Source organism: Delphinapterus leucas, chromosome 8 (assembly GCF_059928025.1).
Source record: "Delphinapterus leucas isolate spDelLeu-1000000601 "Yukka" chromosome 8, BTC_Dleu_Yukka2, whole genome shotgun sequence".
In the NCBI taxonomy this organism is placed as follows: domain Eukaryota; kingdom Metazoa; phylum Chordata; class Mammalia; order Artiodactyla; family Monodontidae; genus Delphinapterus; species Delphinapterus leucas.
The window spans coordinates 45,428,165-45,450,813 of NC_143136.1; the positions used below are offsets into that span (position 1 = coordinate 45,428,165).

Consider the following 22,649-nt stretch of genomic DNA (forward strand, 5'->3'; position numbering starts at 1 on the left):
AGAAAAACAGGAGTCATGGAAGCCGTTTGAGAAGTGGAATGTACTTTACACTTGTAAATCATTAAGATTATCATAATTGTGAGATGTCTAATATGAGATCAGTGCTGGCAGAGTTCATCTTATTAATTGGGCTATGTCTTTATTCTGATATAAGTGTTACCTCATAAACTGTAAGAAAGATTTTTTCTCCCTGTCATTATAGTGTGATGAGAAAGTCTTCATGTGGGAGAGAATGTCTTAAAGTTATTGTTCAGGTCCTAAATTAGGTTTGGTAATTGCATCGTGTTTAACTCACTACCTCAGTTTTAAAATATTGCAAAGTGTTTCTGAAAATGTGAAAATTAAAACAAATTAAATACACATATTTATAAGTGATGTCTTACCTCAGATCCTCTTTCGCCTCTGTTACCTCGAGGCCCTGGTGGTCCAATGGGACCAGGGTGTCCACTCGTTCCATCTTTGCCAGGGGGCCCACTGGGTCCAACAGGTCCCTAAGAAATTATCATGATATCACAATGCTAGAATATTTTCTTGCAGTGCTAACATTTTAAAATATGGACCTCCCAATATCTGTGGTACGTACTCTGGGGCCTGCAGGTCCTGGACTACCTACTGCACCTTGGTGACCAGAGGGACCCTGAAAGGAAAGGAAGGTGAATATGAGTGAAGACTTTAAAAAGGCTTAGGAAACTGTATGTTCAAGGTCAGATCAAGAAACATGGGGATCATGATAAAACATGATTTCCTTTTCCTTTAATATCCCCATTGTCTCATGCCAACTACTATTTCAAATAAGCCCTCAAATCCGTTTCTAATCTCTTTTAGCATAGACTTTCACAGATGAACAATTTTCTACCATTGGTCTCTAAGATTTGCCTATCTCATTAGTTAAAACGCATTGAGGGGATTTTCTAACAAAATGGATGCACTTACTGGGGAACCTGGGGCACCTGGGTTACCAGGGAATCCACGATGTCCTTTGATGCCATTAGCACCACGTTCACCCGTTTCACCTTTGTCACCACGTGGGCCTTGGGGACCCTTCACAAACACATTTCAAGTTAAGGTCATATACACATACACATTGGAAAAACAAAATAGGATTTATAACAATTAAGTCCACTTTATAACATTCTACAAGCTAGAAATCCCATCAACAAACACTGCATACTTGGGACAATAAAGATTGTTCTTGTGGCTGTTTTGATCTTGGACTGAGAATTGTATGGAGCCCCAATAATTGATGTGTAATCTCATAGCCCCAAGGAACTTTTAGATCCTAAATTGCTTTCTATATCATCAAACGAAAGTTTAAATTTGGTTCCATAGTTATGTATCTAGTCATCCCTTTTTGCTGAGCATGCCAGAAAATGGAATATTTCCTACACTGTAGAATTAGTTAAAAAAAAAAAAAGACTTACAGGAGGACCTCTTGAGCCAACAGGACCTGGAGCACCAGAAGGACCAGCGGGGCCCTAAAATAAAAATAAACAAATGAACACGCACAGGGAAGTGTTTATTTATTGATACAGTTTTGTTTTACTTAAACGTTAATAATTTCATTGTGAGGGAATAATGAAATGTTTGCTATTATTGAAAATTAGTATTATTTTCTCCTTAAAAATCCTTTACCTGTTTATAGCTTTACCAGGGGGTCTGAATAGGAAAGCTGAGGAAACCCTGTTAATTCAAGCTTATATTGACCAAGTGGATATACACTTGGTGTGATTAATGCCATTTTGAATTTTAATAATGAATTCTTCATTGACTACTGCCAGAAATTCTCATATATCTTTATTACCACAGTTGCCTAAGGACTGACTAGCATGCAAAACTGTGAAACAATTGAGAGTAGATCTTTTGGTTGGCAGATATGACATTCTATTTTCTACCTACTGAGCTCCTTATTGAGGAAGATAGATGAGTAGGGAAAGATGGAGTTCATGAGAACTCACAGTTTCTCCTCTGTCACCACTCTTTCCAGCTGCACCAACAGGGCCAGGGGGGCCTGGATGACCAGGAGCACCAGGGGGGCCAGGAGAGCCATTTTCACCACGGTCACCCTGTGGACAAGTTCACAGTTCCAAAATCAATCTGATCAGCAGCTATTGTTCTAATTACACAAACCTATTGTACGTGTGCCTGTTATACCTTGCTACCAGGAGCTCCATCTCGGCCTGGCAGACCATCTGATCCAGGGTTTCCCTGATTAAAGAAAAAACAAAGAGGAAGAAATGAAATCAAATTCTTTGGAACCATTTAAATACCATCTAAGCCCTGTATTCTCAATGGGAAAAATATCATCCTAAAGAGGATAAAAATTGGTTCTTGGGAGTGAAAAATCTTAGATATGACAATGGGTGTGGCCCTGCAAGGAGTGATAATACCTAAACAGATATGCAGTATATCTATGGTACTCAAGTTTCACAGGGTGAGAGAGCAATAAGCGACTAGGAAAAAAAGTCTAAAAAGGAGCCTTAGGGGGAGAAATAATAAATAAAGTCTTGACACACCGTAATTTAAGCTGATAACGGAAATCTACAATTTAAGGAAAGACTAATCACAGATAACATGCAGTATATTTTTACCCAGAAGGAATGTTGTAAATTGGGGCTCTCTCCATCCACAACTTTTTTCTTATTTAGCTAAATATCATATTCTTTTCCATTAATGATCATTCATTGGGTAAATACTAAAGAACATGAACATTTAAGGCTATTCTAAATTGTAATAGAAAGAATATCTATTACTAGAGAAAGAAGGAGAACTTTGAAATGCACAACCCTCAGAGAGAGGTTCTCCTTTATGACAAAGAATGTACATCTTACCACTTTCTTGATGATTTTCTTTTATCATAGAAACTCAATGGCCCAATTTGACCCTTGCTTAAATAAATTATCAAATACTACCTGGCTTATTGTGTATTTTCGAAGAACTAGTACTTACATCTCTTCCAGGTTCACCAGCTGCACCAGCCAGACCAGGAAGACCCTGGGCTCCAGGAGGACCACGTTCTCCATTGAGACCACTAAGTCCTGGCTTCCCACTTTCACCCTGTGTACAAAAGAATAAAATAAATTTGTGTTTTAACCTAAGAAATCAATTAATATGATATTATCAGCTGTCTTTATTTCCCAATTTCTATCGAATTTGTTCCTAAAACTATCCCTGCCATAGGGGAAAAACTTTGGGGAAGCAAGCTTCTTGTCTTTTCTAACTTGTCCAATGAACCTGGATAGCAAAAGCCTGAGTAATTACATTGATTATCATATTAGAATACATCCTAATATGAGGTACATAAATAGACATGGCTATTGTAAGAAAAATATGATGATGAGCCATCATGAAACTATAGGTTTACGGTACCCATTAGAATTAGGTTATATTGAACATTTGGCTCTATTTAAAGAATATATACATTTATTGGGAATGATCATATAAATTGACTAGACTTAAATGTTATATTGTAATTTCACTACAATCGTATATGACATTTAGTTTAAAGAGGTGCTCAAAGTGAAAAAAGGTACGCCTTAATAAAATACGATTTTATTACCCTATTTGCTAAATAAATATTTAAGATGTTGAGCACTAGGATGTTATAGTAATATCAGTGAAAGAAAGTCAGGAGTATAAAATGACTTGAGTTGATGGATAATTGGTATCAGTTAAAGGCTTTCATAGGTCTATAACCTGACATTATTTCCCGCTTCAAGACTGACAGTCAGCAAACTGAAGAATGCTGACAAGTTTCCTAACAGGTAGTTGAGATGACAAGATATTTTTCTGTGATATCAATTTATTTGTTTTGATGTTCAAGGCCGGTCTATTATGTGCATTGTTTTTGTGTTCCAGAGACTTTTAATAATATGCATGCTTCCTGAAAATTTGAAAATATCAAGAATTTGCATCTAATTACAGGAAAACTTGATCATTACATACTTGCTATGTTTATGTGATGTCTGAAGACTATCAAAGGAAACAAGAGTCCAGTGAAAGATAGCTATACTCACCTTGGGGCCCTGTGGGCCGGGGCTGCCCCTAGCACCTGCCATGCCTGGTGGGCCTGCAAGACCTCGTGCTCCAGGAACCCCTATAATCCCAAGTGGGCCTGGAGCTCCCTGTTGTGACAGATAATGAAACCTTAGTTATTCTTTATGTGACTATGTTTTCCTCTGTTGGATTTGTGATTGAAAATAAAACTACTGTCAATCAATAGAGACCACTCACCGGAGGGCCCTGGGAGCCAGGTGATCCCTTCTCACCTGGTTGGCCAGCATCACCCTTTGGTCCAGACACCCCAGGGCTGCCAGGAGCACCATTATTACCAGCTGGACCTGGGGGGCCATCTTTGCCTGGAGGGCCGCTGGCTCCTGGGGGGCCTGGGTTACCCTACAAAGAAATGTTTGAAATTTTATAATGAACAAGTAATTTTTTCTCCTCTTTTACCTGCATTCAAATAATTTTATATGGGATTTAATACAAAGAGAAGTAGCAATGGATAAGTTTCTCACCCTATGTATATATGAATGCTCTTTATGGAATATATGGTTAAAAAATACTTTAAAAAGTTCTTACATTATTGCCAGGAGGACCAGGAAGACCACGACCACCAGGGAAGCCAGCAGCACCCTGTGAAATTATAAATATATTTTGGATGTCAAAAATCAAGGAAAACAAATAATTAACCACTAAAAACAAATATAAATTGTAAGAAATGTGGTAGGACCTGCATTCTACTTGGGATCACTTGTGGTTTGTTTTTTCCTCTTTGAATTTACATATAACTCACATATGAATGAGTGATTATAATTTTATACTCTCTTTAGGGATCTAGTGCTTTCAAAGCAGTTTTTATACAGATTGATATTAATTAATGCTTTTCAATAATAGTTAAGAGGATCATTACTTACAGGACCACCAGGACTGCCACGTTCGCCTTTGACACCTGGGGGACCAGGGGCACCCTATATGGAAGGGAGATGGAAATGGTTTATAAGAATAGCACCAAAATCAAAATTTGGGAAAAGCATTAAGCCTTTGTAAGTCAGTAACTCTACTTATCATGATAATCATCTCGTAATACATACAATCATTATGTTGTACCTCTTAAACTTATACAATACAATGTTATATGTCAATTATATCTCAGTAGAACTGGGGGAAAAACATTACTACAGAAATGAGAAGCTACATCAAAAAAACAAACAAACAAAAACAAAACCAGTAACTCTATGAGGACATTAAAATAATTTGACTGAGGTCATATCTAGATTGTTGGAGTCAAGCGTCAAACTCAGAACTGTATTCCTAGGAAAACTGTACCCTTGTTACCATGACAAGCTCTCTCAGTATGAAATATTGAAGTATCGACAAATCTAAGTGCTTTCCATTAGAAGGCTTAGAGAAAGAGAAATACTTACAGAAGGCCCAGCATTTCCGGGGGGCCCTGCGATTCCAGGAGGTCCACCTTCACCTTTCTCACCAGGAGCGCCTCTTTCACCTTTACCACCAGGCTCACCGTTCTGGCCCTGCATTCAGAAACAAAAACAGCCTGTGAGGTTACATCCTTCACAATACACTGGGCTTGTCCTTATTTTCCTTCAGAAAGTAGAATTCATCAGGTGGAGAGCTATTGAAATAAAATTGGAAAAGAAGAGTCTTTGAAGACATGGAAGAAACAAAGACAATGAAAATGTTTCCATGACAGGGACTTCCCTGGTGGTCCAGTGGTTAAGACTCTGAGCTTCCACTGCAGGGGGCGTGGGTTCGATCCCTGGTTGGGGAACTAAGATCCCGCATGCCCCATTATGTGCCCCCCCACCGCCCAAAAAGAGTGTCTATGATAAAAGAAAATTATCAAGAAAGTGGTAAGATATACATTCTTTGTCATAAAGGAGAACCTCTCTCCGAGGATTGTGCATTTCAAAGCAATCACCAGTAAATACATTTGAGAAAGATGGGGCTTAGAGCAAATTTTAATTAGTACCATCTAATAATGGAAGAACCTTTCAAATTTTCAGAGTGCTTTAGATCTAGGGGATCATGTTAGCCTCATTAACCTAGCATAAAGACAGGCCAGGTGTTTTTTTTTTTTTTTTTTTTTGCGTTACGCGGGCCTCTCACTGTTGCGGCCTCTACCATTGCGGAGCACAGGCTCCAGACGAGCAGGCTCAGCGGCTATGGCCCACGGGCCCAGCCGCTCCACGGCATGTGGGATCTTCCCGGACCGGGGCACGAACCCGTGTCCCCTGCATCGGCAGGCGGACTCTCAACCACTGCGCCACCAGGGAAGCCCCAGGCCAGGTGTTTTTATCTCCATCTTTTAAACAGTAAGAATAGAGATAATGTGTAAAAAAAAAAAATAGGAGGTGGATAAATGAACCCCCATAAGGAATGAGTGGTTGAGATAGATTAGAATTCAGACTTGACTTATACTTCTGCTATTTTTCAGTGAGATAGTGATTCTGGGCTGTATGATATGTATGTTTTAATGTTCATACTTACAGGAGCACCAGGGAAGCCAGCAGGTCCTGGTGGCCCATGTTCACCTCTCTCACCCTTAATTGAAAAATATACTCATTAGTCACAGTGAAGACATCTTCCCATTGGGAGCACACATCATCCTCTGTATCATCTTATCTTTCCTTTAAGCTAAGAAAAGATAGTGTTAGTGTGCAAAGCTAACTAATGTAGCTTAACCTCTGAAGACTTTTCCATTTCTCAATAAAATTCAAAGTAGACACCAGAACCATTGATTCCTTCTGCTTCTGACTGTGATATTATTTGCAAGAAAAATAATTTGAAAATTTTGAAGTGTTTAAAAGACTTACTTGTATAACTTCTAAAATGTAAGGATTTAAAAAAATAAAAATATGGTAAAAGTTTTGAGAAATCAATCATTAAATTAATTAATTAAAAGCATTTACTAAATATCTCTCCTGAGTCTGCAAACCCTGAAGGTAGAGAATTTTAGATCTAGGAGGCTCAGGCAAAAATCCTATAGCTTTAAGAAATACTCATTTACAAATGCATATTATTTGTGCAATTTTTATATTTTTTCCAGAATTGTTTAGGAAAGATGGCAAGACTTGAAATGGTCTCTTCTGAATTTTAGATTTAAGAACTTTAACCTTGCCTTGCATGCCATATGATGCCTAAAGACAGTATTCCATCATTGAGACTCAGGACCACAAGCAGAATTGCTAAAGAGGGAAGCACAGGTAGCTGCTGCCTGTGTGGGCTTAAAATTATGTTGAAATGTCTTAAACACTTACAGGGCCACCACGAGGACCAGCTATACCCGGAAGTCCAGGGGCACCACTTTCACCCTTAAAAAAGAGAAAAATAATTTATATTGCCCTGCATCCAAACAACAATGACGACAACAGACATTTTCCGTTTCTAAATAGTGTCAAGTGTTACCTTATCTCCAGGCTGACCAGCTGGGCCAGGGGGACCAATGGGACCAGTAGGACCCTAAAGGAAATAGAAATATACTTTAATTTCGAAGATAAAAAGCATCATTTTCCTTATTAATCAAAGAGCATATATAAGGACATACTGTTCATCTAATAAACTAGATAATATGATTGCTTTGATAGCTTGAATGATATGCTCTTCACTCAGTGTGTAAATACTGCAGAGCTTAGTAAATATAAGATTTTATGGATTATATAATTCAGTGGCAATTTATGGATTCATTTTTTCTTTCTATTGCAGAAGATAAATAAGATGTGATATAAGATTTCACAGTCGTATCTTTTAAAATTAAAGTGCATTGCCTTATTCAATTGTATGATAATTCAAAATATTTCATTTAACCACTTAAATTAGTGTTACACATATTACAGTTTTCACATTGAAGTTTTCAAATATTAAAGTTTTACTTATATTACATAAATAAAATATTAGATTTTTAAAAAAATTGTATGATGGCTTACTCATCTAGTCTGTTAAAAGTGAAGCATTTATGAATTTGTTTAAGGCAACTACAGTAAAGATAACGTCTATCTAATGGCTTAGTTATCATGTTTATTTGCTACAGTCATATCTAGGTGTTTACTAATGTGAATAGAATTGATTGTAATGTGTTTTTTTTTCAATTTTTATTTATAATAGTTAAATAGTTAAATAATAGTTAAATAGTTATATAGATTCATGGAAGTTTGCAAAGAAATATACAGGAGAATCCTGTGCATCTTTCTCCCAGCCTCCTTCAGGATTACATCTTACACAACTATGATATAGTATCAAAACAAAGCAATTGACATTGGCACGACCCATAGAGCTTATACAGTTCACACCAGTTATACATGCACTCATTTGTGTGTGTGTGTGTGTGTGTGTTCTATGACATTTTATTATGCGTAGCCTCGCATGACCACCACCACAATCAAGATATTCAAAGGTACAATCATCATAAAAGACTCCCTCATGTCACCTCTTTATAGTTACACCCATCTCTCTCTCCCCTATTCCTCAATTTTGGTAACCATAAAGCTGTTCTATATAATTACGTTATTTCACAAATGTTACATGAATGGAATCACGCAGTACGTCCTTTTTAGATTGCCTTTGTCACTCAGCATGATGTCCTTGGTGTTTGTATAAGTTGTTACATGTATCAACTTTTTATTGCTAAGTAATATTCCATGGTATGAATGTACCATGGAATTTCAATGTTTTTTAAAATCAAAAAGTTCCTTTATCAGCATTGAATTTTAGTGACTTATTATGACTTCAGCTTATAACATTTATCATACTTTTGAGATTTTTTCCATTCTTAGGTCACTGTTGAACTGTTAGTGATAGAAATCAGGAATTTTAACAATCATGTCATTTGGGTCTTCTTAATGTCCAGAAGGTGGTAAAGTATGGTCTAACTTATCATGAGGAGTTTTTGGAAAAAATAGAAGTTGAGGTGAGGGACTACTCCATATCACATACAGATAAATTCTGTTTCTCCCCAATTCGAGTACTCACCCTTGGACCATCTTTCCCTGGAGCACCATCAACACCTGAACTGCCGGGCTCACCCTGTCAAATAAAAGCCAGTGTCATCAGATTAGAGGTATTTTCACTGAAAACATGCCAAGAAGAGGACAAACCCTCAAGATTAGCTGCAACGTATAGTAGGTGTTCTGCTTAAAAAGTTGCTTTAGAAATCCATCTCAAATTACACTTACTAGATGGGGGTGGGGTGGGAGGGAGGTCCAGGAGGGAGGGGTTATAGGTATACATAAACCAGATTCACTTCATTGTACAGCAGAGGCTAACACAACATTGTAAAGCAATTTTACTCCAATAAAAATATATATATATAAAAATAAATAAATAAGTAAAATGATAATATTAATTTGAAAATAGATTACTTTCCAGAAATGTTGCCTTCCTTTAACCAACAAAGTCTGTTTTATTACATAATTAACAGAGAATAAGTTGGTACCTTATCACCTTTTGGACCAGGGCCTCCAGGACCCCCTCTTTCTCCAGGCATTCCTTGCAGACCAGGTGAACCAGCATTACCAGGTGGCCCAGGGGAACCAGCAGGGCCCTGAAATTAAAGGAGAAATAGTAAATCACAAGAAAGAAATAAAATGCATTTTGTAAAATCTAGGTGAATTGAATTATGTGGAGTTACCTTTCCTCCTTCAGAACCAGGGGGGCCAGTTCCCCCTCTAGGCCCAGGGGGCCCTGCAGGTCCAGTAGGTCCACGTTCACCAGGGGCACCAGAATCACCCTGTAGTAGGAAAATGGAATATCCCTGTTAGGAAAACCAAGGCTAAAAACAAAGCAAAAACACCCTAAATTGTATTGTTTTGATATAGACCACAAGGTTCTTAACTTACATTTTTGAACAATTTAGAAATTTTTATAATTATAAAAGACATTTGATCAACTGAGTGAGAAACGGAAACACAAAATTAGTTAATCTAAACAAGGAAACTTGGATAGCTGGTCTGATGAGCTAGCTTTGACAATATTATTATTATTTTATCACAAAGGCAAATTTTTAAAGTTCCTCTACCAAAACAGTTTTTCTATAGAGAGCCAATGCACTAGAAAAGTTTTCTTTTGAAATTTCAGGTCCATAGTTGACTCTACAGTGTTTATTCATGTGAGAAAATTTCATTTTCCAGATGATGCAAATTTAATGTATTGGAAATGTCTCAGGTTACCCTAAGTGTATTCACCAAACATTTGCAATGTCGTGCTTCTAAAAAAAGGAATATTTTGGTTTGCTGTACTAAAAATGTGTCACTAATCAACTGCTCTATAACATGCTGAAGAAATGAGAAAATAAGTAGAAATATTTACCTTGCCTCCTGGAATTCCAGGTGCACCAGCCTCACCCTTTGGGCCCTAGGAGATTGGCATTGCATGATTAGGCCTCTATCAGAATATACGTTATATAAGTATAAGCAAAATACACACTTGACTTGCATACTGTAAAATTTGTCCAATCTTGAGCTGTATACTCTTCCTTGAGTTCCTTTTATTTTATGGTAAAATTCAAACTTTCCATGGAATAGTTATGACTGAATAATTTTTCTTTGTTTTATTAATGAATATTTCAAAACTAATTGTTAAAGCTCAGATACCATGGCATGAAAATGCAGAAGTTAATAATTTATAAATGATTCGTATTTATTCTTTTGGTTTCTGAGTTTTGAAAAAATGGCAAGCAACTTACCGGTTCACCAGGTTTTCCATTTTCTCCCGGAGGACCACTCGTTCCAGGCAAGCCCTACAAAGAATCGTATTTGTATTGTGTAATCACTTCAAACATTGCTTATAGAAAAGCTTCTCTCATGTAAGTATGTTTCTGCAAAGTATTCAAAAAATGGTTTTAGCAGTCTTTTTACGTGTAAAAAATATGTAGCTCTCAAAATCCAACGATAGAGAGGTGATAGTCATATCTTACAAACCTATGTTCATCTCCCTCAATTCTTTCTGTTGCTGTATATAAAAATGAATTGATAAGTGTGGTGAGATGAATTTAGCTATATACATTTAAATTACAATAAAAATAAGTATAAGCATATAGAATTACGTGAACTTTATTTTTTTAAAAAAATTATTAATGCACTCCTTCTAGAATAGGCATGGAAGTTATGCTTATTAACATTGCCTATTGTTTTATTTCAAGGTAGAAGTCAGATCCACACATTTTAAGCTTAAGATGCATTATAATCTTTTAGTGTCACAAAAAACTGAACAGCTGATTAACTCAACAAATACAACTATCAAAGGAAAGTACTGATAAAAGTAGGTGCCCAATGACATTTAAGTAACAAATTCTTACTTGTAATCCTTGTGGACCAGGGCTTCCTGTGTCTCCTTTGTCACCACCTGGCCCCTATGTACAAAAAAATATTGAGATGCTTCATTATAAGATATCCTTTCATATTTAGTTCACACAGTTTTAATTTCATCAGGCCAGTTGCTTAATCAAAAAATTAATGGTGTAAAGGAGGGCAGAGTCTGGCTTGTGGAAGTGATGCAAGGGAGACATGTACAACATAAACTTTACTCAGTATTAGAATTTAGCTAGCTAACTAACTAAACAAGCTTTGTAATTGCTTTGGTGAACTATAATGATATAGTGTCAGAGATTGTATAATTCCCAAAGTCTTCCCTTGGCCCCAGTCTCATCCACTTCCATTTCCAATTTATGTGAGTAAACTTACGGTAGGTCCTGGGGGACCCTGAGGTCCGGTCTCGCCATTCTTTCCAGCAGGACCCTGAAAAAAAAAAGCAGTTATGGAAGCAGAGATAAAGATAATAGAAGTCATAGAGTTGGAGAGAAATGCTTCTACTAGAAGACTGGAAATGAGTGGATGAAAGCTACATACCTGAGGGCCAGGACCTCCAGGACTACCACGTTCTCCATTCTTTCCAGGAGCGCCCTAAAGAAGTAGCCAGTATTTACTTACTCTCAAAAGGAAATTATTCATTATAGAGTTCTCTCATGTTTTTGATCTGTCCCCTACACACACATGCATATATCCACAACCGAAAACTACTTTCGAGAACTAGGTTTCCATAAATGTTCCACTCTTTGCCCAGAACTCCAGAAAAAATATTTTAGCTCCCTTCTCACATGGTATTTTGATTTTCATATACTCTTCTGTGCTTTGAAGTGGAGATCAATTTTTGGCCATCTGCACTCCCATATAGAAAGTAAAAGACCTTTTGTCAAATATTTATTGAAGAAATGAAGGAAGGAACTCACATCATTTCCTTTAGGACCAGGGAAACCCATGACACCAGGCTGACCTCGGGAACCAGGTGAGCCTGGAGGACCTGGTCGACCACTTTCTCCTTGACTTCCCTAATGAGAAAAAATTATATTAATAGAGGTTTCATAAAAATCTGATCAAAATATACAATGTACATACCAAGGCTATACAATATACATCAAGCCTAGTCCAAACTGTGCATTTCATTATTCTCTGGACTTGTAAAATGAGATGCTAAAAATGTACTTACGGGAGGCCCTGGTTTCCCATCGCTGCCTGGTCCTCCAGGACTACCGGGCATACCCTAAATTGAAGAATTCAGTCAGTCAGCTGATTTTAAAATAATAATTAAAAAAAAACTAACAGCACCTATCTGTAAAATTTTGAGCTTTCCACTGACATATGTAGCTTCATATTTGCACACATGTTTTTCTGTCTGTAAATATCTTCGTCAAGCATTCTATTTTCTGTTCTTCAATCTATACTAGCTTAAGTTTTCTTCAGAGAATTTTGTTTTGTTTTGTTTTGAGCCTACAAAATGTATAGTCTGATTTAAGTTATTTTTGAACGTTCTTCATTTGCTTTTCCTCTTAGTAAATGACAGTGTCAAGCAAACAGTGTTCCTCTTTACCCTCAATCCTGGACCTCCAGGGAGGCCGTCTCGGCCAGGTTCTCCAGCAACTCCTCTGGGCCCTGCAGGGCCTGGACCACCACGCTCCCCGGGGGGACCCTACATGATGAAATAAATCAACATGTATGAAAAAGAGCCTTCATTGACCTAGACGTTGACAGTATTTAGGTTGCAACTAGAGAACTTCTTTTGGTCCCTTAAAGAGAGTTGGGGTGTTGCTGGCATGCTCAGCGTAAATCACCATTACCTATTAGCTTGGGTTGTCATACTGGAAATATTTTAAGGCAACTTCGATGAACATCACATGCTGAAGAAAGCAATATTTAGTGGGCTTAGCAGTATAGTTTGGTGCATATAAAATCAAAGATCTTTGATGTTATGAAATCAGATTTGCACTGCACTTCAGAGTTTCTGAAGAACTTTCAGGCATTTTAGTCTAACTTATTCTTGCAATGATACTGAGATAAATAGTTCCCAATTGACAGATAAATTAAAGAATTCTCATAGAGGTTAAATAACATTAGTTACAAAGCTAAGAGAATGGCTGAGCAGGGAATGCAATCATTGTTTTACATTGGGAATTATTATTTTTTTAACTCCAACATATTTCATTCAGATAGTTAGGTGTTAATTAATGGGAAACTGTATAGAAGAATATACCTATGTGTAGCACCAACATTTCTGAACATTGAAAACTAAAGTTATCTACCTTTTCTCCTGGAAGGCCATTTGCTCCAGCAGGTCCTCGGAATCCAGGCATACCCTGAAATAGTGAAAGGCAAATATTTAAGTCCAAAGTGTCAAAACGTTTGCATAATTCTTATATTGTGAAATGCTTCAGAACAATATTTGGGATTGAGTACTACTCAAATTAAGAACAAACACGGTTGCCTCACAGTGAAGGTGAAGTTCTATGATTGTTTTCCTTTTCGATGCCCGTGGGAAACATACCCTTTCTCCTGCAGTTCCGGGAAGTCCGTTCGCACCAGGTTCTCCAGGAGAACCATCTTTGCCATCCTCACCCTTAAGTCCTGGAATACCTGGAGAACCAGCTTCCCCCTGTGAAAGGAGGTCAATAAAGAAATAATGACTGAATTTCATTGCTAATTTTTTACCTGTTTATTTCCTGATTATGGTATACATTTCTAAGAAATAATCAAATCTCTTAGGGCGATACTTACGCGTTCCCCACGTGGTCCTGGCTCTCCTTTGGCTCCATTCTTACCGGGTTCACCCTAAATGGGACATAATCTTGGTTTAAAAGTGTGGAAAATAGACTAACAAAATAATCACCAGTCACACCTGATTCAATTATAAAACCAGAGTGAAATCAATATAAATTCAATGGAACAAGAACAAAGAACCTGCTATTTCTTTTTTTACTGTGAGAAATAAGCCACACCTTTCAGACAATAAAGGAAAAATAGACAACTTACTGCAGCACCTCGCTGCCCGGGAGCACCATTGGTACCAGAGGGTCCTGGAGGACCGCGGGCTCCTATCAGTCCAGGAGCCCCAGGAATGCCAGCAGGACCCTAGAAACAATCCAAGAACATTAACATTAGGCAAACTTGAACTTTCTTTTCTAAATAGCTAACTTAAATGTATTGTCCTGCAAAATGCAGAGGAAGCCAATAATATGTGTGTGGCTGAATGTGGGTGAGTGGTGGGGGCATCTTACCATTTCACCTTTACCACCAGGACTACCATTACTCCCAGGAGGGCCCTAGAGGGGGAAAAGAGCATATTAATAAGAATGCAAATAGTACATATATTTTTGAAGTTGCTTATATAACTAAAATAAATTTATTGATGGGTGTTGTGCTTTATAGAGATTAGGTGATTCTTCCAACTACAGCACAACACATAAAATGTCGCAAAAAATGATCATTATCTGAATAAATTAAAGATAATATGCACTTGGTCTAAATTATTAAGTACATAGAGAAGAGGTTTTTGGTCTTGTTTCTTTTCCAAATTTTTCTGATTGGTGATTAGTTTGGGGCACAGTCTTCAAAGTATCAGATAACTATCCATCCCCTACTTATTCTGTGTCATATAACCATAAAATTCATAAATTCTAGAAAAGTGCAGACCGCAAAACCAATTTCGGTACTAGTCAAATCAATAGTAGAGTTATTGCAGAGCACTAAGCAACATTTCTTTGCAAAAAAGTAATTTTAATTGATAGCAACATTAGAACATACGCTTTCATGAAATAAAGTGTAGCAATGCTCTCCCTTAATCAGCCATATTTGGTACTTACAGGAGGACCTGGAGCACCAGCATGTCCCTGAGGTCCAGGTTCTCCTCTTTGTCCAGGGGAGCCGCTAGAACCAGGAGATCCCGCAGGTCCAACTTCACCCTAAGGGATAAAACCCTAAGTAGTCAGTCTCCCTTGCCACTTCTAATCTCTTGGCCAGTTTGCTAGTCAGTCCTGTTTAAACCCATCTCCCAAAAGCTGAAGCAGTATGATAATTAAAGCAAAGTTTCATTAATCATATAGGCAGAGAAAAATGGTAACTATGTGTGTGACTGTGTTATCTCTGTTTGCAGAAAGAGACTGGGAAAAAAGAAAAGACAACAGAAGAGATCAGAATAGGAAAAGGCCAGGGATAAAACCCCTTTTGGAATCAAGAACAGGGCTTTAAAGATCTATATAGCTCAAAGAAATCCACTTGACTGTTAAAAAAATCACTTTCAAGACGCAGCCCAATGATTTTCTGTTGTCTCAAAGATATATTTTACATTCTTCTACAGAAATACATGTTTACCTTAGCACCAGGGGAACCAGGGAATCCTGCAGTTCCAGGGGGACCAGGGGGACCCTAAAAAAATAAATAGCATTTCAAGAGCTCTTAATCAAGTAAAAGAAAACTAACACTACTGGTAAATAATAAGTGGGTACATACAAAATACAGAGGAAAATTAGATAAAAACAGTATTTATCGTCAGTGATGAACATTATGTGGAGAAATAGTGTGGTAAAATAAAAAGAAAATTTGGATCCCCCATGCCCGACAACTTATGCCATGAATTCTGGTGACTTTGTGCAGGTCACTTAGCCTTGAGCTCTCATTTATAAAATAGAGATAGCATTATTATCTATTTTGCAGGACTCTTTTAATTGTCATATCCAATATTGGCCCTTAACTAACATTATAAGCACCATACAGATGTTAGTAACTGGCCAAGTATAATAAGGAGTATCAGAATTTTGTTTATGGGCTTACCGTTTCTAGATTGTTTCTAGATTTTGTTTATGGGATTAGTGTCAGTTTGAATCAGATATTTATGAACAACGTTGAGTTTTAGGTCTACAATCCATGTTATTCCACTACTCCAAAATTCCATAATCTCTCATTACACTAAACCCATCAGGGTTAGATGAAAAGTTACTTACTGGTTGTCCATCACTTCCTCGAGCTCCATCATTACCTCGAGCCCCCTAAAAAGAGAAGCTGGTCTCAAATATCTTCTTTCTGAAAGGCTGGTCACAAGTAACATTTTAACTAAAAGTCTGACTCAATTGAGTCAGAATTTTCCTCAAGTATATTAAAATCTGCTTAATAATTATATACCTTTAGAGGGAAATTGTTGAAATTCTGATAGGCACAGTAATGATCTGATGTAGGAAGATTGGATTCTGTGTTTTACAGAACTGAAGGCAAATTAACGCATAAATATGCCAAGTTAACACGTTAAAAAAATCCTCAACAGATAATAACTATAAAACACTTATTTGTTTGCATATCGTTATGGCTAAAATCCTTATGGAGGTGACTTTAAATACAATTTTATAGAAAACTTGTTGCAGATTGTCACAGCCTGAAAACTGACTGAGACACTTCTCGGTGACTCGGATTGTAATTGTGTAATGTCAGTAAGAATACTCACTGCAGCTCCAGGAAGTCCTGGTCGTCCTCTCTCACCAGCAGGTCCTCTTGGACCCTACAGAATAAAATTAAAAGTGTGGTCTTATTTTATTTTTTACTTTTTTTTGCGGTACGTGGGCCTCTCACTGTTGTGGCCTCTCCCGTTGCTGCAGAGCACAGGCTCCGGACGCGCAGGCTCAGCGGCCATGGCTCACGGGCCCAGCCGCTCCGCAGCATGTGGGATCTTCCCAGACCGGGGCACGAACCGGAGTCCCCTGCATCGGCAGGCGGACTCCCAACCACTGCGCCACCAGGGAAGCCCGTGTGGTCTTATTTTAAACTAGATATGTGTGGGAATGGTTGCAGAGTGAGTGAGGCAAGTTTTGCGTTAGGTGGAAGTTAATAGTAAAACTGAAAATTGTATGATAAGAAACATAATTACCATTGCTCCAGGAGATCCATTTTCACCTGGAAGGCCATTTTCACCCTAGAAACATATAAAATGTGTCACCATTTTGTATAACAGGAGGAGAAATTTATAACTTTTTCAACACAGCATATTATAAAAAATATATGGAACCAAGAAAAAGATTACATTTTAACAATACCAAATTTTTGTTAGCAATCTTATATGCTATAAATCTCAGTTTTTGCATTTTAAAAACTTGAAGACTAAACAGAAGTAATCAACGTGTTACTCAGGGGCACTCAGTCATTTCTAATCTAGACAGTTCAAGTTATCAGCTTTCACGGAAGTTTTAAGACAACATCTCAATTAGTCGCTGTTATTTAGCTCTTAAAATGCAAAACTCAGGTATGTTTTAGAAAAAAGCAAACCCTAAAATATAAATCTTAAATATAGCTATAATATTTAAATAAATTTATTTATGAAAATATGATTTTGTTGTGATTTACCTTTAATCCAGGAGCACCTTGTTCACCTTTTTCTCCATTTCGTCCATCAAAGCCCTTTGAAATAGATAAAAGTAGTAAAAATATTAAGATCTGTTAACAATTCAGAACAGTTAAGAACTTTACATTAAATTTTTTATAGCTAGCTTTACCACATAGCACTATTTTCAACATTGACATGAATAATTTAAAACTCTTTTAAGTGCATTGAAGACCTTGGACATTGATTTTACAGTTAAAAACATGAAATAATTAGAAAGTACAATTTAGTCCAATTAGGAATTTGCTTTAAATGTAGCATTAGGCAAGTATCAGTTTCATAGATTTTTTTTTTTTTTTTTTTTTTTTTTGCGGTACGCGGGCCTCTCACTGCTGTGGCCTCTCCGATTGAGGAGCACAGGCTCCGGACGCGCAGGCTCAGCGGCCATGGCTCACGAGCCCAGCCGCTCCGCGGCACGAACCCGCGTCCCCTGCATCGGCAGGCGGACTCTCAACCACTGCGCCACCAGGGAAGCCCCTTATAGATTTTTATGTCTACGAAGTTGATCAATTTTTGGCTCAGCTGGTTTACTCTATCTAATGTTTTGCATAGAATAAGTCATTTGATTCAATCTGTAAATCATATTGACTAAGTCAAGAATAGTTCTCAATAGTATATTTTCATCTTTTCTGACAGTGGCAGTACGAAACTTACTGTTTTATTTATTTTATTATTATTATTTTTTTTTCTTTTTGCTGTACGCGGGCCTCTCACTGTTGTGGCCTCTCCCGTTGCGGAGCACAGGCTCCGGACGTGCAGGCTCAGTGACCATGGCTCACGGGCGCAGCCGCTCCGCGGCATGTGGGATCTTCCCGGACTGGGGCACGAACCCGTGTCTCCTGCATCGGCAGGCGGACTCTCAACCACTGCGCCACCAGGGAAGCCCAGAAACTTACTGTTTTGCAAATATTTTCCATACACTTAAAATCAGCTTTATTACTTTATCTAAAATAACTAGTTGATTTGGTCAACAAATAAAGTTGATAGACTTAGAAAATCAAAACAACTAGTCAGAATCAATCATTTTTGGCACACACTCAATTGTCCAATAAAATTGGTAAGCAAATTGGTAATAAAATTAGGTAAGTAAACGTAGCCAAATGCAACAACTTACAGTCAATTTAGAAGCTGTACTTACTCTATGTCCTTTCATACCAGGGAATCCAGGCATGCCAGCTGGACCTTTAAGACCCTAAAAATAAGGAATAAAAAAGATATTAATGAACTTTCAAATAGACTCACAATCCAGTAGTAAAAATGCCTTCCCTTTTTAAGTTTAATTTAATTATATAATAATTTTCAACCTAAGATCATTGTGATTACTCCAACTAATTCATTGCATGCTGAAAACTTACTGGAGGGCCAGGCAGTCCTCGCTCTCCAGGTCGTCCGGGTCTTCCTGATTCCCCCTAGGTGGAGAAATAAAAGAATATATGGGAGCTTGTGTAAGAGAAAACTCATTGTAACCAATTAGTGAACTGATTATTTTGCATTTTTCTCACCAAGGACTCATGAAAATGGTTGGACTAAACATGGTTGTGAGAACAGCTTTCCTAGTAAAAGGAATGGGGAGAGCTTCTCCCACCTTGATATAAACTTATAAAAAATGCAGGCATCACTCCAAACAAGTATTATGACCACCTCTCAATCCAGTGGGAAGAATTTGCTATTGGAAATTAAATGGGAAAGAAAGACTGACATAATATTAATTGTGTTTTTAAGTTTTCAAGTTCATAAAGAACAGATACAAATTTCTTTATTACAAGAGACAGAGAGAAGAAGCGTCTTCTCTAGTTAAATGTTGTAATCACTGGATGACGCTTCCTGACAGAGTCAAGAAGCACATTTGGGGGTTTTGTTGGCTTGGAATTCAGAAACTGGTATATGTAGCCATGCAAATACTATGTAGATTTTCAGAGATTAATATGAGCTAAAAAGCTATTAAGATATCAACAATGTTTTGAGTAAGGTTTTTCTCTTTGAGATTCTAGAACATGGGATATACTATTTAGAATATTCCAACTTGAATTTTGCTGTATCCCCATTCAATTCTTAAAAACTTACATCCTTTCCGGCAGGACCTAATGGACCTATAGCACCAGGAGGTCCTGGAGGACCCTGAAAAAAAGGAAATAAAAAACAAATATATCTGTAGATTTTTCTGTTACAATCAATTTATTATTCTAACTATGTGTATTTCTAGAAAAAAACTCCTTTTAAAAAATACTATCAATGTTTCTCATCATGAAAATGACACACCAAGTTAATAGTATACCTATATTAAATCCAGTTGTTACTGTTTATTAAACTTATTTTTTATGAAAATTAAAAGTACCATGTATCAGTATTTTATATCACATGTGTGTATTTATAAACCCAAATGCACTTCTACATTTTTTGAGATATTGAAATTTTAAATGTATAGGTATTTTCAAATACTTTGAAATATTAAACTAACTTCACCTTATTTACACAGCATGTTTTCTTGGTGGACTTTGTTAGACTATGCTTATTTCTACTAAATTAATTTTAAAATTATATTTCAGAAGAGTAGACATGCAGGTGAACTGAGTGGCTACAGGATAATTAATCTATATTTAAGACAAAGAGGATTTGTATTCACACTAGGAAGTGGACTGTGGTGGTGGCTAATTAGCCAGGAAATTCCTAGATTAAAATAGTAAGTGTCTCTTAAGATATCTAAACCATTGAGTCCAAAAGATCTTTGAAACCAGTTCAACGATCATAAAAGTACAATTTTTTATTTTAAATAAATTTGATCTATATTTTGTAGCATTCGACAGTTATGTTTTAGAAAATGAAGGTGGTTTCTATCTAGAACTGTTAATTTATTAAATATAGATATAATTGTTACTTACTGCAGGACCAGCTTGCCCAGGTTCACCAGGGGGACCTTGGTATCCTGGAGAACCCTAGTGGATAGAATAATACATAAATATTTTTAAACTAACTTAATCTTCATATGATTCATTTACATCGTGAAGACAGTATGAAATCAGAATTTGTGAATGTAGTCAGCGAATTTTTTTCTAGTTTATAAATATTGAAACTACAATTTTTCAGATCAAAATAGTTAATTTATTCCATTCTACACACTTAATTCCACTGAAACTGAATTGTTTCAGACTTGAAGCCATATGACATGCAAATTAAATATGTGTTTTAATTTTACCAAGGTTTTAATTGCTAATAGTTAAAAGGAACTAAATGTGAAATTCCAACATCTTTGAAGGAATGATAGTTTCTTGGTTGCTACTTCTCTACTTAATTGGGATTATGCTTGCTGGAATGGCAAAACTACAGCAAGATCTGTATTAACTTGATTCATATAATATGCATGAAGAAGAAATCACCATTAATGACTATACTTACAGGGGAACCAGGATGACCAGATGTACCAGGGGGACCGGGTGGGCCGGGCGGACCCTGGAACAAAAATTTGAAAGATAAGTACAAAATAAATGCATCTGAACTACACTTTATCCAGGCATCAGAGATATCTCTGTTTTGAATGATACTGACCTCTTTAAAAATGAGAACAGCATACCTCATTATGTGATAACTATTCATGGATTAATTAATTTTATTAATTTTAAATGAAAATCTCATCACAAAAACTTCACTCTAAATGAAATTCTCTCAGAGTCAATAAAAATTACTGGTGTTATAAAATGTTGACCTGAGTTCCCCAAAAAGTGCTTTCAAAATCTGGAAAAATCTATACAAAATGCTTTGAGAATCTCTGCAACATTAGGGTGATACTTGAACTGGTGAAGAAGCATATTTTTGCCTGGCAGCTCAACTCAATGTGGAAAAATATTGATCTGCATAGTATAAACCCCAGTTTCTAAAAATAATGATGTAAATCAACCCAAAAGTTCTTAACTATATCACTGAGTTGTGTTGATATGAAGATTTAGTTGCGTGTGTAAGATTCATCGTACGTGGGACAACAATAAATTGTAAATGATTTATCATTGTTCAGAAATACAGGTTAAACTAGAAAATCTTCAGTTTTGTAGCACGCTATTTATAAATACTGATAATAAATTTATAAAACTAGAGTTTCTTCTTAAATTTTATCTTGTAACTTTTTTTCTGGAATCTTAATAAGTAGCGGATTTTTTAGTTTTTCTTTTTAGTAAAAACAGTATATCGGATTGAAAAATAGGATTCATAATGTGAACGTAGCTGAATAACAACAGATGTTTACATTTACATAGTTAATACAATTGTCCTTCTGGTTTTAAAATATACACAAAAAATTCACAGGCTCTAAAACTTTAAAGATGAATAAAATTCTCTTCTTACAATTTACTTTTTACCAATTAAGGGTCTTTCTTTAACTGATCATTTAGATCTAATAGCTGAAATTTTGTCCTCTCTAGTTTTAGAAGTCACAACTATGGGGTCCAATGATCTGGGCAGCAATCTTCCATAATCCCTGGGAATCCAGCTTCATGTCTCATTTACACATACATACCTGTTTCTGGCACTAAAATGATAACCTTCCATAGTACTGCTCCTCCTAATGGCTATTCTTCAATAAGGGTCATTTACATGGGACACCATGCGTCAAGCACACGTGCCTAGGTTTCAATGCTTTTTTGCTCTTTTCTTCTATCAAAACTTCAAGTCATTTACCTTGAAGGGAACCTTTTGCATACAATGTGAATTGATATCATTTACAATAGATGAACTTCAATACTCGATAAATTCTGGAAATATTTGTATTTCAGGATTTGAGGTGAGATGAATTGTGATATTGGATTGTCATCAAGTGGATTGTCATCTAGAAAGTAGTATTTGAATAGTGAGCAGACATTGAAAGAAGGTTTTGAACAACTCAGGTGAGAAAAAGGAAAAGTGGAAGTGAAAAATAACAAAATTTGGTTAAAATTAGGAAATATATGAGTGTGAGACCT

At 36.6% G+C, this 22,649-nt stretch overlaps 1 protein-coding gene across 1 annotated transcript in view; it reads right to left on the reverse strand.

Annotated features, from left to right (window-relative positions):
• COL3A1 (collagen type III alpha 1 chain) overlaps nt 1–22,649 on the reverse strand; it is a 39,436-nt gene that overhangs the window by 4,083 nt on the left and 12,704 nt on the right. Inside the window, exons 6-47 of the mRNA XM_022567233.2 lie at nt 21,097–21,150; nt 20,583–20,636; nt 19,768–19,821; nt 19,059–19,112; nt 18,842–18,895; nt 17,667–17,720; nt 17,194–17,238; nt 16,774–16,827; nt 16,280–16,324; nt 15,651–15,704; nt 15,143–15,241; nt 14,558–14,602; nt 14,313–14,411; nt 14,058–14,111; nt 13,828–13,935; nt 13,586–13,639; nt 12,877–12,975; nt 12,496–12,549; nt 12,239–12,337; nt 11,859–11,912; nt 11,694–11,747; nt 11,309–11,362; nt 10,697–10,750; nt 10,321–10,365; nt 9,644–9,742; nt 9,449–9,556; nt 8,986–9,039; nt 7,426–7,479; nt 7,278–7,331; nt 6,508–6,561; nt 5,424–5,531; nt 4,914–4,967; nt 4,579–4,632; nt 4,231–4,392; nt 4,014–4,121; nt 2,947–3,054; nt 2,152–2,205; nt 1,956–2,063; nt 1,422–1,475; nt 934–1,041; nt 584–637; nt 384–491 (exon numbers count right to left, since the gene is read on the reverse strand). Coding sequence (XP_022422941.1) covers nt 384–491; nt 584–637; nt 934–1,041; nt 1,422–1,475; nt 1,956–2,063; nt 2,152–2,205; nt 2,947–3,054; nt 4,014–4,121; nt 4,231–4,392; nt 4,579–4,632; nt 4,914–4,967; nt 5,424–5,531; nt 6,508–6,561; nt 7,278–7,331; nt 7,426–7,479; nt 8,986–9,039; nt 9,449–9,556; nt 9,644–9,742; nt 10,321–10,365; nt 10,697–10,750; nt 11,309–11,362; nt 11,694–11,747; nt 11,859–11,912; nt 12,239–12,337; nt 12,496–12,549; nt 12,877–12,975; nt 13,586–13,639; nt 13,828–13,935; nt 14,058–14,111; nt 14,313–14,411; nt 14,558–14,602; nt 15,143–15,241; nt 15,651–15,704; nt 16,280–16,324; nt 16,774–16,827; nt 17,194–17,238; nt 17,667–17,720; nt 18,842–18,895; nt 19,059–19,112; nt 19,768–19,821; nt 20,583–20,636; nt 21,097–21,150 — 2,997 coding nt within the window. The remainder of the gene's footprint in view (nt 1–383; nt 492–583; nt 638–933; nt 1,042–1,421; nt 1,476–1,955; nt 2,064–2,151; nt 2,206–2,946; nt 3,055–4,013; nt 4,122–4,230; nt 4,393–4,578; nt 4,633–4,913; nt 4,968–5,423; nt 5,532–6,507; nt 6,562–7,277; nt 7,332–7,425; nt 7,480–8,985; nt 9,040–9,448; nt 9,557–9,643; nt 9,743–10,320; nt 10,366–10,696; nt 10,751–11,308; nt 11,363–11,693; nt 11,748–11,858; nt 11,913–12,238; nt 12,338–12,495; nt 12,550–12,876; nt 12,976–13,585; nt 13,640–13,827; nt 13,936–14,057; nt 14,112–14,312; nt 14,412–14,557; nt 14,603–15,142; nt 15,242–15,650; nt 15,705–16,279; nt 16,325–16,773; nt 16,828–17,193; nt 17,239–17,666; nt 17,721–18,841; nt 18,896–19,058; nt 19,113–19,767; nt 19,822–20,582; nt 20,637–21,096; nt 21,151–22,649) is intronic.